This window comes from Aquila chrysaetos, chromosome 5 (assembly GCF_900496995.4).
Source record: "Aquila chrysaetos chrysaetos chromosome 5, bAquChr1.4, whole genome shotgun sequence".
Lineage (NCBI taxonomy): Eukaryota > Metazoa > Chordata > Aves > Accipitriformes > Accipitridae > Aquila > Aquila chrysaetos.
In genome coordinates this window covers 40056361-40073210 of record NC_044008.1, presented here as the reverse complement: position 1 = coordinate 40073210, position 16850 = coordinate 40056361, and the positions used below count along the sequence as shown (strand labels likewise).

The window sequence follows — 16850 nt, the reverse complement described above, 5'->3', positions numbered from 1 at the left end:
ACCGCCGCAGCTCGCAGCGACCCCGCGCCGCCGGGAGCTCTCCGAGGGGCCGCGCGGGGATCGGGGCTCCCTCCGCCTCCGGCCGGGCCGCGCCTCCCGGAGCGGTGGCGGCGGGATCGGGGCCTGCGGGGAACGGGGGCGGCGGGGCCGGGGAGCCGGGCGGGGCGGGGCCGGATCGAAAGGACGGGCTGGGATTGGGTGTAACGGAGTCGGGCGGGGCGGGGCCGGATCGAAAGGACGGGCTGGGATTGGACAGAGCGGAGTAGGGCTCTAAATTGAATTAGAGAGGTGATAGAGGAGATAAGAGAGTGGGAACCGGCACGGGAATTCTGTCCTGAAATTGGTTGGTATCTTCTGGTTTGAGGGTTGTCAAACATTGGAATGGGCTGCCCAGGGAAGTGGTTGAGTCACCATCCCTGGAGATATTCAAAAAGCGAGTGGACAGGGTACTTCAGGACATGGTTTAGTGGGCTTGGTTAATGGTTGGACTCGATGATCTTAAAGGTCTTTTCCAACCTAAATGATTCTATGATTCTGGATACTAGGGAACTTCAGGAGATAGGCTCAGTTGTCTCTTTGTGCCCCCCGGGGGTATCGTTTACATCGCCTGATAGAATCTGACCTTACCTTAGACACGATTTCGGTGTTGTGCGAGAGGTCTGTGAATGCGCGAGTGAGCGAGACGTGTTATTAACACGAAGCGAGTGCGGAGTCTCGAGCTGCAGTTCCTCCATCCCGCGAGGGACGTGGTCAGCGACAGACGAAGCGAATGGTGTGAAAGGCCCGAGAAACACAGACACGCCTGAGACGTACAGTACTACGGAGCGAGCGTGGAGCTCTAATCTGCGGTTCCATTTCTCGGCGACGAGAGCGGCCACAGCCGAGCGAAGCGTGTGACAATAATAATGGGAAATAAGCTGGGGAAGCAACAAATAAAATGCAGCCCCCCTAGGGTGTATTTTAGCACACTGGAAAGACATTGGGGGTCCCCCCAATGGGGAGGGAGTGTGGATAAAAAGACCCTCATTAAATACTGCACACAACGGTGGCCGCTGTATGGAGAGAAATGGCCACTGAATGGGACCCTAAATTATAATACCCTTTTACAACTCACCTTATTTTTAAGGAGAGAGGGCAAATGGGATGAAATAGTCTATGAAGACATATTTTTCGTTCTCCGCGACCACCCTGAGATGCAAAAGGAGTGCACTATTAACTTAGCTCCCCATGACCCTTTCGTGTTAACCCTGGAAAAGGATAACTGTAAAGCGGGAGTGGGTAAAATGAAGAGGTGTTGTTCGTCTTGTTCAATAGGATCAAGGTGCCTAAAGTATAAAGAGGACGAGGACAGAATGGAGGATTCTGTAACCCCTATAGGTGCGTGGGGAAGGGGGCAACAAGAGCAAGAACAGGCAGGGTCACCTCATCCATTAGAAGAACCCGAAGCGGCCCCTTTGAGCCCTCCCCCTTCACTCGAGATCGAAAGAGGGAGAAAGAAAGAACCTGATACTGAAAAACGAAGGCATAGCTTCAGACACCCTTCTAGTTCACCTCCTAAAACCAGAGCACGAGACCTTAAGTCTAGGACTGCGTCGTTACGAGAACCAGTAATTCAGGCACCTTTGAGAGAGGCTGTGGGACCAGCGGGTCCCATAAAACTCAAGGTACCCCTCTCTATCGGAGATTTAGATGCCTGGAAATTAGTAGCTAAAGGATATCGGGGTGATCCGGCGGGGGTAGCAAAACGATTTAAGGCATTTGTAAAAGCATTAGATGTAGATTGGGAGGATGTGGATTTGATGTTGGACACACTAACAGATACAGAAAAAGAATTAGTCCTTAAAACTGCTAGAGATTACGGAAGAAACAAAATAAGGGATGGGGAGGATATAAATGACTAATTCCCACAGTCGAAACCTCGGTGGGATTATAATGATACAGACCATTACCAACTTTTGCGACAATATCGGGAATGGGTGGCATTCGGGTTGGAAAATGGGATACCGAAAACAGTAAACTGGGGTTCTTTATTTGCTATTAAACAAAACCCTATGGAAACCCCTTCTTAGTTCCTCGATCGACTTTGGGAAGCAATGCGGAAACGTACCACCTTGGATCCGTCCGGAGACCAAGGGAAGATGCAGCTAGTTTCCCTGTTCCTGGGGCAATCCCTGGATGATATCCGAAGCAAGCTCCAGAGACTGAAGGCTGAGGAACAGCGTGATAGAGAAAAGTTATTGGAAGAAGCTTGGCGCGTATTTCGCAATAGGAATGGGATTGAAAGACGGAAGCTAGGGAAACTCATTTCTACCGCTACTATAGCGGCCCTTAGAGAAGAAAGAGGGGGTGCGAAACCCTTTCCACCTCGAAAGAACTCACAGAATCCACGCTTCCAAACCAGGTTGGGCATTAACCAATGTGCAGTACGCAAAAAGGAGGGACGCTGGAAACGAGATTGCCCACAGAAAGGGAGAAATGGAAGGGCAATGGTTGCAGAACTAGAAGAAGGTTAGGGGAAACCGGAGGATCAGTCCCCAGGGGATCCTCTGCTTATGATGAAGCTGGGGAATGGGTCACATGGCATTGAATTTTTGGTGGATACTGGAGCAACCTTTTCTGTGTTAAATATGCAATTAGAAGAAATAGACCCAGGATGATCTATAAATGTGGTCGGGGCAACAGGTCAACGACAGGAGGTATCATTCATGAAGCCACTGTCCTTTAAATTGGGTAAATCTGTAGGCATGCATCAATTTCTGCACATGCCCCAAGCACCCAAATCTCTCATTGGGAGAGATTTCTTAGAAAAACTACAAGCGGAAATTAAATTCACCCCTGAGGGAATACAGTTAAAAGTAAATGAGAAAGAACTAATTGAAATTTTGAGTTTAGCTTTACTTACAGATAAAGAATCAGAAGAGATCCCAGACGAAATTCTGAACCAGGTACATCCTGGAGTCTGGGCAGGTGGAACCCCCGGGACAGCAAAGACAGCGCAACTGGTAACAGTCAAATTAAAACCTGGAGTGCCGCCCATAAGAATTAAACAATACCCTCTCAAATTAGAGGATCGCAAGGGAATGAAAACAGTGATCGATAATTTTTTGAAATTGGGGTTATTGATAGAGTGTGAATCAGAATATAACACTCCAAGATTACCAATGCAAAAGTCCGACGGTAAAAGCTATAGATTGGTACAAGACCTTAGAGCCATCAATAAAACAGTGGAAGATCTCCACCCTGTGGTGGCCAACCCATATACACTCTTAACCAGACTTAAAAGAAGAATATGTGTGGTTTACTGTTTTAGGTTTGAAATGACGTGCGGAAACGGACTCCACAATCAGTGAGATTGTAAAGTAGGTATGTTTATTCAGCGCTGGGCAGCACGGGGGGTAGTCCCACCAAAGTCGTGCGCGCCCGACTCGGCAGTTAGTTTCAAGTTTATACAGTCAAGTGTTACATATTCACAATACGCCTATACATATGCATGACCTGTCCCCGCTTCATATTAAAATTAGCTCCGAGAGGTCATTTCCATAGTCTCCTCTCAACTGCACTTGCGCAGTGCCTCTTTATGGTGGTCGTCTGGTGGTCGCAGAGATGAAGATAGATGACTCCTCTTCGTCACCGCTAGTAACCTTTCTTCTTGCGCAGGCTCAGTGATTTCTTGGTATTCACCCAAGCCGCAAGACCAGTCTTAGCTGGCTCTTGGGGCCTGCTCCTGCTTCTTATCAGGAACTGTCTTTACCTTATTGGCTGGTTCTTAGGACCAGCTCTTCTTATCAAGGACTGTCTCTATGTCAGCTAATTTCAACAATGTAAGCGCTAAACATCATCTTTTCATCCCCCTTTATTATGTCTACTGAGATTCTTTTGATTCCCCTTGTCTCAGAAAGATGCCTTCTACTGCCCACCCTTAGACCCTGACAGCCAGAAACTGTTTGCCTTCAAGTGGGAGGATCCTGAAACAGGTAGAAAATCACAATTCACCTGGACGGTGCTCCCACAAGGGTTCAAGAACAGCCCTACCATTTTTGGGAACCAATTGGCCAAAGATCTTGAAGGATGGACGGCTCCCCCAGGAGAAGGGATTCTTCTACAGTATGTAGCTGACCTGATGATAGCAACGACCACCAAGGACTCTTGTTTATCTTATCTTGGACAGTAAGCCTTTTAAACTTTTTGGGACTAAGTGGGTATAAGGTATTAAAACAAAAGGCACAGATTTTGCAACAAGAAGTAACATATCTCCGGTATGAGATATCGGGGGGACAACGCAAACTAGGGATGAAAAGGAAAAAGCCCATCTATAATACCCCCCTACCACACACTGCCAAGGAACTGAGAACTTTCCTGGGAGTGACGGGCTGGTGTCGGCTGTGGATACTTAATTATGGCATCTTAGTCAAACCCCTCTATCAGATGATAAAGGACAATCCAAAACCTCTGATATGGACCAAGGAAGGTAAGCGGGCTTTTCAGACCTTGAAGGAAGAACTATTAGGGACCCCAGCTCTGGGCCTGCCCGACATCTCCAAGCTGTTCTTGCTTTTCTCACGTGAGAGGCAGGGGGTGGCTTTGGGAGTGCTGGCACAAAACGTTGGCCCCTATAGAAGGGCTGTGGCTTACTTCTCAAAACAGCTGGATGAAGTAAGTAAAGGATGGCCGAGCTGTTTAAGCGCAGTATCGGCCGTGGTTATCAACATTCAAGAAGCTCGTAAATTCACCTTGGGTCAGAAAATGACTGTGTTTGTATCTATCTCATCTCATACAGTAGCTGCTGTACTGGAACAGAAAGGGAGCCACTGGTTATCATCTCCCTCAAGGTTCCTCAAATACCAAGCCATCCTAGTGGAGCAGGATGATGTGGAGATCCTCAACACTAACCTAATCAATCCTGCAGCATTTCTGTCATCAGACCAGGAGGATTCAGAAACCCTCCACCACGACTGTCTGGAAGTGATTGAAAGCACATATTCCAGCAGGCATGACTTGAAAGAAGAACCCCTCCCCGATGCCGAATCCTGGTATACAGGTGGTAGCAGTTTTGTGAAGAACGGAGAACGTAAGTCTGGATATGCAATAACCGCTCGTGACTCTGTCATAGAATCAAAGCCATTACCGCCTGGGACTTCAGCTCAAAAAGCAGAAATTATCGCAGTCATCAGAGCATTGCAGAAAGCTCGAGGAAAACGAATCAACGTATGGACAGATTCTAAATATGCCTTCGAAGTGGTGCATGCTCATGGGGCAGTATGGAAAGAAAGAGGATTATTAACCTCCCAAGGCAAGCAGATAAAATATTCTAAGGAGATCTTAGAGCTATTAGAGGCCATCAGACTACCCCAAGAGGTAGCCATAATGCACTGCAAAGGACACCAGAAAGGAGAAACAGAACAAGAAAGGGGAAACAGGTTGGCTGATCAGGAGGCGAAAAGGGTGGCAGAACAAGGACAAGGTACGGTAACCATACAACCCCTCATTCCTGAAGGTAAGATCGAATTTAATTCTAGAGACTCATATTCTAAGAAAGACCAGGAATTGATGCAAGATTTGCATGCCACCTTAAGGGGTGAAAATTATGTAACCCCTCAAGGACAGATAGTAATACCTGAGAAGGCTTTATGGGAGCTGGTGGTAAAGGAACATGAGAAAACACATTGGGGAGGAGATGCCCTATGCACATATCTCCGGAAAGGGATAATAGGTAGAAACCTCTATACTGTGGCCAAACAGGTTACTCAAAGGTGCACTGTCTGCCTCCAAAATAATCCTCAGACAACTCATAAAGTAGAATTCGGGGCGATAGATAGAGGAAACTGTCCTGGACAACAGAGGCAAATCGATTTTTCCGAACTCCCAAGGAAAGGCGGGTATCGGTACCTCTTGGTCCTAACAGATACCTTCTCCGGATGGCCTGAAGCCTTCCCAACGAGGACCAATAAAGCCAGAGAAGTGATCAAAGTATTGCTTAATGAAATAACACCTAGATTTGGGGTACCTGCTGGCATGTCCTCAGATAGAGGTTCCCATTTTGTAGCCGACGTGGTGCAAGGAGTGAGTAAGATGCTACAGATTAACTGGCATCTTCACACTCCTTATCGGCTGCAAGCCAGTGGGCAAGTAGAAGAAATGAATCATTTACTTAAACGACAAATCGTTAAAATTGGACAGGAGGCCAATTTACAATGGCCTCAGGCATTACCTTTGGGTTTATTGAGAATCAGGGTAAAACCTAAAATTAAAGAGAGACTGAGTCCCTTTGAAATGTTGTATGGAAGACCCTGTGGGCTCACATATGGGGAGGAAGATATAAACCAACTGGGAGAGCGTTATGATCAGGACTATATGATTGCATTATCTACACAATTGTCTCAGATTACTAGGTATGTAATAAGCACTCGGTCAAGGGGATTAGATGGCCCCTTACATGATATACAACCTGGAGACTATGTGTACATAAAAACAATTGTGGGAGACCCCTTCCAAAAGAAATGGAAGGACCCTACCAAGTATTACTGGTTACATATACTGCTGTAAAGGTAAAAGGTGTAACTGCTTGGATACACTATTCCAGAACTAAGGTGGCTCCAAAGCGTCAGGAGAATCCTCCACTTGAGCAGAAATGGACCTCCAAATGTACTGGACCAGCAAAGCTGCAATTTCGGAAATCATTAGTGTGATCTTCTACGTCACAGCTGGACAGACAGACAACTGCATCACCCATCAAGATCTAAATGATGTCCCTGACCCTGAAGACTGGACTAGGAATGGGTACTCAGGTAACGTAGGTCTGGATATCACAGATGAAATAAGTAAGGTATACACAGATTTAAAAATTGATAGCCAAATTAGGAGAGACTGGGGAAATTCAGGACGAATCCAATCTTTTGTAATACAAGAAAACAGTTCAGTTAGTATGGCATGTAAGTTTAAAGTGAAGCAGAAGTACCAAACCACTGTAGCGATGGTTGGCATTTATATATACAATTTGGAAGAGCCACAACAGTGTGTATACTCGGCAGCATGTGTGTTTTATCAAGGTTACTGTCAGGCAGAGGTTCAACTTAATGCTAGTTCAATTATTCTGTGCATAGGAATTATACATGATGGAAGGAGATTGACAAAATCATACCGACAAGTGACTCTAATTTCAAATAGATATGACCACCACATATATAATATAGAATCAAGCACTCTCCTCAATCCTCCCCCCGCCTCTGATAGTTAAACATTCAAGAGAAGAGGAGGATGAGATCCCTTGTCACAGAGGGGAATGTGTGAACGCTCCTGATAGACGGTGTATACCTGGAAACCAACCTGACGACATATCAATAAGGAGCTCAGATAGATGGGAGGAACTAACTTGGTTAGGCTTAACTGACACTACTTCAAATTTCACGGGCCTTACGGATTGTTATGCAGAAGGGATAAATCAAAGTGAGATAGAAATTACCTGTAAGAACAATTCGTCCTATTTGCTTGTAAATGATGGAAGGAGTATCATGGCGATTGTAAAATGTACAAGGCTAAATTGTAAATTTAGCAGACAACTTAACCACTTATTACAAGTCATATGCATAAGGAATAACACTGTATTTGATTATTGGGTAGTAGTACAAACGTTATCTACCACCCCAAAACCAACCACTACGGTTACTGCACCCAGTCCAACCACCATCCCTCTGTTTGAACCAGCTAACTGGGCTATAAAATACCACAACCTCTCATTCGCAGGTCCTTATGAGGTGAGACAATCCAACGAGCAGAAATTATTTCTGGATCCCACATATTCTTTAAAGAAGGTACAGGTGAAAGTGCAAGCTGATATATATCTCAGATAAAATCAGAATGCTTACCTTTCGTCTCACAAAGTCTTAAAGGATGGAAAGCATGGTTACATTCCAGAGCTCACCACTCGAGGAAACAGAAGGATTTAACAGGATGGTTTGGGTCTGGGTTAGGAGTTTTAAACTCCATTGATCAAGAGGTACTGATTAATAAATTAAGTACAGTCACCTCTGATTTGGGAAAGCTTGAGGTACCATTAAGGTCATCCCTAATTACTCTAGCTGAATCTCAGCGATTAACTGCTGACCTCATCTCCTTACTATCCAACCATACTAGCAAGGATTTCCAAGCAGTAGCAACTTCCGTAGAAGGACTACAAGGAAATGTCTCTATTGCCATTCAACGTGTGCAGACCCAGCTTTGGATACAATCTGTGGTTTCTGATATAATCAGGGAAGGGATGTCAGGAAACTTACCACAAGAAATTAGAGAAATTATCGCTAAGATTGATACTACCACCTCATTCGAATTAAAACATCAGGCTTGGTGGCAACTAGTTAATTTCACCTACGATGACACGAAGGAACAAATTGAAGCCTATGTATTCACAATTCAAAAGGCAGAGGTGTGGGATATTTTCCCTATTTTAGCATTAGGGGCAATCCATCAAGATGTAGTAGTCAGACCAATAGGACACAATGTTTGGGCAAAATATAGCAATAATACAGGGAAACGGCAGACTATTAGTACTGAAGCCTGCATCCCAAAGGAACAACTAGGATATCTTTGTGAAAATGCGGTAATTGAAAACAAAGATCTGTGCTTAGAGACAGAGGACAGTACATGTACTTTTGGGTTGCTTCCCTCGGGACATGCTCAATCACATGTAGGGAAAGCGTGTGCCTGTATAAGGACTAGTTGTGCTAATGTTAGTATTGATACTTGTGAAGAAGAAACAAATGGAACTAACTTTTGTGTTTGTAATTTTACCAAAATACGAGGTTGTGATTTTAACTATTCTGTTCCTATAACCACCTCTCAGTTGATCTCTGACAGTTAGATGCTGTACAAGGATGTACCTAAACTACAGATCGGAATGGACATTAAGGTCCTTAAGAAAATGCTTCCCCACCCAGACACTGAACCACTGTTAAAGAAGGTGAAAGAAACTTCTAATCGAACATTATGGCAAGTCCAGCACGATACTCTGGAAATAAAGAACATCATCACAACCATCGAGAAAACCAGGGAACATCACTGGTGGGACATTTTTCTAAACACATCATTAAAATCTCTGACCGCTGCACAGTTTTTCAACTTCCTAGTGCATCCTGTGCTAATGCTGATCCTTGTAGCCCTCCTGTTGACTATTCTCAGCCTTTGGATGTGGTGGAAAATATGGACTGTTGCTCAACAAGTACATGTATTATGGACTGCAAACGAGGTTTTGCAAAACAATTTGCAATAGCTTAAAGAAAAGGGGGGATTGAATTAAGGAATGGAGTTGAGTATGGCTTGAAGGTTTGCTTGACATAACTAGGCTGCTCTTAGCATAAGTATGAGTGTTAAAGAATTCTCAGCCATGGGTTTCTCTAGGTTTGCTTTATTAACAACTCAGAGTTGGGCCACCACCGCAGTGAATGGCAACCTTCCAAAAATTTCTCAGTCTTATATACCTTTTTACCACCCGTTATCCCAGTCCAAAGTCTCTGTAATGTTCCAGTGGATCTCGGTTCCCACGTCGTCACTATTCATCATCGTCTTATCTCATCAATTCTTCTTTTGTTCCGTCCGGTCATCATCCTGTGGGTTTCGAAGTCCGTCTTGGGTCAGTCATCTTCTCATCCCCTTTACTTTGAAGTCTCGTACCTACGCCATCCTGAAAAAACCTCGCTGGTTGTTCCATTAACTATTTCCCATTTATCTTTGCACGTTCTACATATTTTAATCACTCCCCAGCTACGCACCTGTATCTTGCTGATTTTTCATCTTTTGTTTGATCTGTCTCTACTGATTAGCTTGACTGGGTTTTAGTCCAGTCCTGGATTGGGGCTATACAGGGGAGCAGGCTGCAAACGCTGTTCATGGCCTGCTGAGCAGCTCTGTTGCCATTAATAACCTTAACCCATTCTATATTAATTTCTAACAGTCTTATAGTCCTAAATTTTCTAAAATCTTCTATGATTCCCTCCTTTTGTTTTTTTTCTACGCAATTGCATACCTGCGCAATTCTAATAACTACGATAATTCCAGGCAGTATCTCTAATCTTATTCATCATGCTCATATAACAAGCAATACAACATTGTATTAAAAGTAATCTACACACAAACATCACAATAATTACAATCAATATCACAATCTCCTTTTTCAACCATGTTGCTATTTCTCAGCAAGGTTTGAAATTCCAAGGACCAAGATTGCTGCTGAGATGTTCATTCTTCCGAAGTATCTTTACATACATGCGAATGATGGATCCAGGCCTCTTTTCCTTGTATCTTTATGGCATAAAAAGAGGTTAATAATACAAGATAAGGTCCTTCCCATTTTGGTTCAAACCTGTTCTTCCTTTTAAAATTTTTAATATAAACCATGTCTCCAGGTTGAATGTCATGCACCTGTAGTTCTGGAGAAACTCCTTGGTACCAATATGCGTGATTTCTCAACTTAGTAAATGAATCCTGTAAATATAGCAAATATTGGCTCACTTGTTCATCTCCATCCAATAAGCTTGTCTTAGCTGGGACTTAAGTTCCCGGTACTGCTATTATCCTCCCAAATAGGATTTCAGCAGGTGAAACTCCTATTGGTTGCCTGGGTGTATTCCTAATATCCCAAAGAACTAAATTTAAAGCTTCTGGCCATTTAAATCCTGTCTGTTTACACACTTTCACCAATTTTTGTTGTCCTGTTCATCTTTTCTACCTGCCCTGAGGATTCCGGGTGATAGGGTGTATGAAATTGAGTTTTAATGTTTAAAAAAATGATATACCTGCAAAAGAATTGCAGCTGAGAAATGTGCTCCTCGATCTGAATCAGTCACTTCTGGTACCCCGTATCTCGGTATGATTTCATTAATCAAAGCTTTCACTACTGCTTTTGAATCACTTTTCCTTGTTGGGAAGGCTTCCACCCATCCAGACAGCTGATCAACTATCACCAGCATATAGGTAAAACCCAGTGCCTTGGGCATTTCAGCGTAGTCTATTTGTAATTTCTGAAAAGGATATGTAGCTGGAGGTCTTTTCCCGGATGGGGTTTTAATTCAGAGAGTTGCATATTCTTTACACAGCCGACAACTTTGACAAATCCTTTTAGTTGCTGCATAAACTCCTGGTGCTGCCCACAATCTCTGAATCTTCAAGGCAATACTCTCCAGTCCCCCATGTGTCTTATCATGGTACCAGCGTGTGATCGGTCATAAATACCTTTTGGGAAGTAACGGTTTACCCCCTAATGTCTCGATTCCTTCGCTTTGCTGTCCTTCAAGATTTTCCCATAATTTTTTCTCATCTTCTGGGAGATCATCATATAATTTTCCCATCTCAGGGAGTTCACCTTCTGAGTACTCCGACTTCAGTGCCATCAATAATAAGATCTGTTCTGCCGCCGCCCTAGCCGCTTGATCCGCTAGGGCATTCCCCTTTGTGATTTTGTCCGTCTTGTTCGTATGGGCCTTTATATATATCACGGCTATTTCAGAAGGTAACTGGATCGCTTCGAACAATGCTTTAATTTCTGCCTCACGTGCAATGTTTTTTCCCGCGGAGGTGAGAAATCCTCTCTCTTTCCACAGCATACCTGTTGCATGACAGACTCCAAAAGCATATTTAGAATCTGTGTAAAGATTTACACGCATTCCGATTGCATACCTTGCTGCTTCGGTAAGGGCAATAATTTCCGCTCCTTGAGCGCCTAGAGAAGGTGATAAAGGTTCAGCTAATAATACCTGTTTCTGTGGTCACAGCATATCCAGTTCGCTTCAATCTACCCTTGTAATATGATGATCCATCTGCAAATAAGTTCAGATCTGGGTTTTCTAAAGGTTGATCTCTCAAGTCGTTCCGCGGTTTGCTGGTTGAGTACATAACCTGAGTACAATCACGTACGTCCTTTTCACTGCCTGTTGGCAGTGGCATTGAAGTAGCTGGATTCAAAGTATTACACCTCTCTATTTTCAGGTTATCAGCAAGTAACAAAATCAATCCATAACGATGTGCCCTTTGTGGAGATAGTGCCTTTTCCGCATATTGTTTTAATAAAAGTTCAACTTCATGGGATACACAGACAGTGAGTGGGTGTCCCCGAATCAGGTTTCGACTTCGCTCTACTAACAACTTAGCTGCTGCTGCCACCGCTCTTGTACAGAATGGTGTGTCTCTTACCACAGGATCCAAAATATGAGAGTAATAGGCTACTGGTCTTTCCCGTGGCCCTAAAGTTTGTACTACAACACCATTTGCAACTGCCTTCATTTCAGCACAATACAATTTAAATGGTTTAGTATAATCTGGTATCCCTAAGGCCGGTGCCTTTAATAAGGCCCCTTTTAAAATCCTAAGCGCTTTCTCCCTTTCAGGTCCCCATTTTATAGGTTCCACTTCCTCATTTCTAGTGGTTTCATGTAGGGGTTTTGCCATTTCACTAAAACCTGGAATCCATGGTCTACAAAATCCCACTGGTCCTAAGAATCCCCTTAATTGTTTTTTTGTAATTGGTCTCGGCAGCTCTTGTATTACTCTTACCCGATCTGGGTCCACTTCTCTTTCCCCAGGTTTCAGTATGAATCCCAAGTACTTTACCTGCTGTAGACAAAGCTGTAGTTTGGATAGAGATGCTCGGTGTCCCTTCCTTGCTAGTTGAATACAGAGATATTCTGTGTCCTTCATGCACTCCTCCTGTGTGTGACTACCCAACAATAAGTCATCAACATATTGGACCAATACTGAATCGCCTGGAAAACTTAAATCTCTCCGATCCTTTTTCAATATTTGAGAAAAAATTGTTGGAGAACTAGTAAACCCTTGCGGTAGCCACGTCCAAGTTAACTGTTTCCCTTGCCACGTATAAGCAAATATTAGCAGACTTTCTTCTGCAATAGGAATACTAAAAAATGCTCCTGTTAGATCTAAAACAGTATAATACTGTGCCCATGCAGATATCTGAGTTAGTATTAAATTTGGATCGGGAACAACATGGTGCGATGATACTACATGCTCGTTTACAGTTCAGAGATCTTGTACAAATCTATACTTTGGGTCCCCATCTTTATCTAATCGATGCTTATTTACAGGCAAGATAGGGGTATTGTATGGGCTTTGACATTCCTTCAAGATCCCCTTTTTCAGAAAAGAATCAATTTGTTTTGAAATACTAGGTATAGCTTCATTAGCAATTGGTTATTGTCTAATAGAAGGGGGAAACCCTCCCTTTGTTTTTAGTACTATAGGTTCTGCAGAAAATAACAATCCCACATCTTCCCCTGAGATGCTCCAGAGTGTTCGGGGTACCGCCTCAAGTCCTCGTGGAATATTTTCTGTCAATTCTTTTTCATTTGAAATATGTGCAATTTCAGATCCAATAAAATATAATTTCATTACACTAGGAGCTAGAGATATCTGAGTACCAAATTCCTGCAAAAGGTTGCATCCCAATAATGAAATAGGTGAATTGGGAGATATTACAAATCTTCCCCATGCCAATTTTCCAGCCAAAATGACAGGTAAAGGGAGAGAAGGGTACTTCAGTTCTTCTCCCACAACTCCTTTAATTATCACTTTTCCCCCAGAAATCTGAGGAATATCATGATTTAATAATGACAATGTAGCTCCCGTATCTACCGAAAAGGTAACAAAAATTCCATTTACCTTTGCAGTAATCTGTCCGTACTCATTTACCTCCGCTCCATCAAGAGGCTCAGCCATCCCGATCACCTTGGATTCCTCAATATCGTTGGGAATGTGGTCGCGGTGGCTGTGCCGGAACAGATCGTTGTCCCGCTGGCACAGGTCGCAATGGACAATCCCGCTGTATGTGCCCTGTATTTCCGCAATAAAAACACTCTAAAGCGTTAAAGTTCATTCCTTGAGGTTGCGCAGCAGAAGGAGGCAGTCGTCCCCGACCACCTCGTCCTGCTCTAAAATTCCCACAGGGGAATCCCCGTCCTCTTCCCCTGGGGTTATAATTTTGAGTAATTGCAGCTGCCAGCAAACTGATTTGCCTTTCTTTTTCCTTCCGTTCTCATTTCTTTTCTTCCTTCTGCTTTTCTTCTTCTCTCTTTTGCTTTTCCTCATCTCTACCATCGTAAACAAAAGTTGCAATGCTAAGAATTTTTGGTAGGGTTTCCCCCTGTCAACCAGGCACGTGCTTCTTAAAATATTTATTGATATCTGGAGCCAATTGCTCCACAAATACACTGATTGCTAATGGCTCTTGAAAATTATCTTCTGTCATTCCCCTATATTTTAAGAGCACTACCTTTAATTGTGCCCAATAATCACTAGGATGTTCATCTGATTTTTGCCTGCATTCCATAACTTTTGTCCAGTTAGTCACTTTTTCTCCACACTGTCGTACGGCTTCTGTAAGTTGCTGCACAGCAGTCTGGTAAATTCTCACTCCTGTAGTGGTCAGATTCCAGTTTGGGTCCTGGTCTGGCCAAGGGATTAACCCTTGTCCTCTTTGGGCTATCTCTCTTTCTTTTAGGAATATTTTTTCTCTTTCTTCAGGCTGAAATAGTTCTTGCAATAAAGTTTTCATATCATTCCAATTAGGGCTATAATCTGTTACTACGCTAGATAACAACTGTGCACATTTTTCTGCATCATCTCTCAGCCTGGGCATTTTACTCTGCCAGGAGACTAAATCTCCTTGTTTCCAAGGTTCATGTCTCATGGCTGCAGTAACCGCAGGGACATCAGGAGGAGCTGCTGGTCCAGCTCCTGCATTCGGAATGTCTTCAAGCCTCCCTGGATACGTTCCAGCGGAGGCAAGGTCAGTTTCCTCAGCTACCGGAGCAGAGGGAAGTGAGCTTGTCCTCCTTTTTAATAATTTTGGTCTTTGTTGTGCCCAGTTGTACCATATATACCAGTAGTCAATACCCTGACTACCCGTATCTTTCAGAATCATTCTTAGGAACTTTTGTTTATGAGGCTTAAAAGTTCCTTGCGGAGGCCACATATCTGCTGGTCCTCCTCCTCTGTCCCAAGTCAGGGGTGGCCATCCCTCCTGGCACAAAGTAAGCAGCTTTTGCTTTTGTAGTGTTTGTGCCAGGGGTATCTTTTTCCGATTTTCCAGTACCTCAGCAAGGGGCGTCCCCCTTGGACCGCTGGGTACATTTCCCATTTTCTCTTATGAACAAATTTAAACACAAGAGTACTCCAGTATATCTGGACTCACCCGTTCCCAAGTCTCAGTAGGTGAACTCACCTGATGCTTTTGCTGGTTTTTGAGTATTGGTTACTGGTCTGCCCAGAGAGAGTCCTGGTCGCCTTCCTCTTGCGTCCTAGAGTCCCATCTGGGTCGCCAATTCTGTTAAAGAATTCTCAGCCATGGGTTTCTCTAGGTTTGCTTTATTAACAACTCAGAGTTGGGCCACCACCGCAGTGAATGGCAACCTTCCAAAAATTTCTCAGTCTTATATACCCTTTTACCACCCGTTATCACAGTCCAAAGTCTCTGTAATGTTCCAGTGGATCTCGGTTCCCACGTCGTCACTATTCATCATCGTCTTATCTCATCAATTCTTCTTTTGTTCCGTCCGGTCATCATCCTGTGGGTTTCGAAGTCCGTCTTGGGTCAGTCATCTTCTCATCCCCTTTACTTTGAAGTCTCGTACCTACACCATCCTGAAAAAACCTCGCTGGTTGTTCCATTAACTATTTCCCATTTATCTTTGCACGTTCTACATATTTTAATCACTCCCCAGCTACGCACCTGTATCTTGCTGATTTTTCATCTTTTGTTTGATCTGTCTCTACTGATTAGCTTGACTGGGTTTTAATCCGGTCTTGGATTGGGGCTATACAGGGGGGCAGGCTGCGAACGCTGTTCATGGCCTGTTGAGCAGCTCTGTTGCCATTAATAACCTTAACCCATTCTATATTAATTTCTAACAGTCTTATAGTCCTAAATTTTCTGAAATCTTGTACAATGAGTTAGCAAATACTGTGAGTTCTTGGGGTTTGATTTGGGTTTTTGGTTTTTTGTTTTTTTTTTTTTTTTTAAGATGTTTTAGCTTGGCTAACCATAAACAGGGGCCTACCCCTCTGCAGGGATATGACATGCTGCCTTTAGGCACGTATGCCTTGCTATCTAGGAAACCATAAAACTAGTTACAATAGACAAAATAGAGCACTAAAGTTTTGTAACCACAAACTGCTTGTTTATCGGGGATTAACCACAAAACGTATGGAATGTTTGATAAAAGTGCTATATAAGTTTGACCGAAATTTTACCTGGACGGAGGTGCGTTTTGTAGGGTGCGGACCCTACGCTCTCCCCACCGGTGAAAATAAAGGTGCTTTGGCTTACATTCCCTCTGCGAGTGGATTCCTTTGAATCGGGGGGAGCAGCCGGGCAGGGGAGCGGGGAACCACCACCGAATGACCCCCCCACCTCCCCGGGAAAGCTCGGTTCTTGCTGAGAGCGGCACGGCAGGCAGACAGCAGCCCGCAGCAGGATCCGGCTTCCCTCTCTGGTCCCCAAGGTTTGGGGGAGGCAGAAGCTGCTCCATGGCCTTGTCTCCCTCCAGGGAGCGCCTGCTGGGGAGGAGGAAGAGGAGGAAGAGCGTGAGGAGGGCTTTGCTCCCGCAGGAGAGCTGATGGAAGCACCCTGCCCTCGTTTCACCTCCTCAGCATCTTTCCACAAGGAGGGGGACAGCCACGTTAAAGTTGATGCCAAAGTTCAGGGCTGGGGGGATGGAGGAGGAGGAGGAGGAAGGCACAGGAAGGAGCCCAGAGCCTGCGGCATCGCGACGGGCACCGGGTCGGAGCAGGGGTCCAACGCCGGCTGGGTCACCCGGCAGCAAGGTGACACAGCGGTGGCATCTGAAGTACCG

At 44.3% G+C, this 16850-nt stretch overlaps 1 protein-coding gene across 3 annotated transcripts; it reads left to right on the top strand.

Annotated features, from left to right (window-relative positions):
- Nucleotides 1-546: 546 nt before the first annotated feature.
- Nucleotides 547-9097, top strand: LOC115342139. Of its 3 annotated transcripts, none has more exons than XM_030016035.2 (3): nt 547-3322; nt 3900-5461; nt 6581-9097. In XM_030016035.2, exons 2-3 carry the CDS (start codon nt 4291-4293, stop codon nt 6679-6681), a joined length of 1272 nt encoding a protein of 423 aa, XP_029871895.1. In that variant the 5' UTR covers nt 547-3322; nt 3900-4290; the 3' UTR covers nt 6682-9097. The 3 variants fall into 3 exon arrangements, with proteins under 3 accessions (XP_029871895.1, XP_040979558.1, XP_040979557.1); XM_041123624.1 differs by having other exon boundaries at nt 3900-5494; XM_041123623.1 differs by lacking the exon at nt 6581-9097 and having other exon boundaries at nt 3900-6574.
- Nucleotides 9098-16850: the final 7753 nt, after the last annotated feature.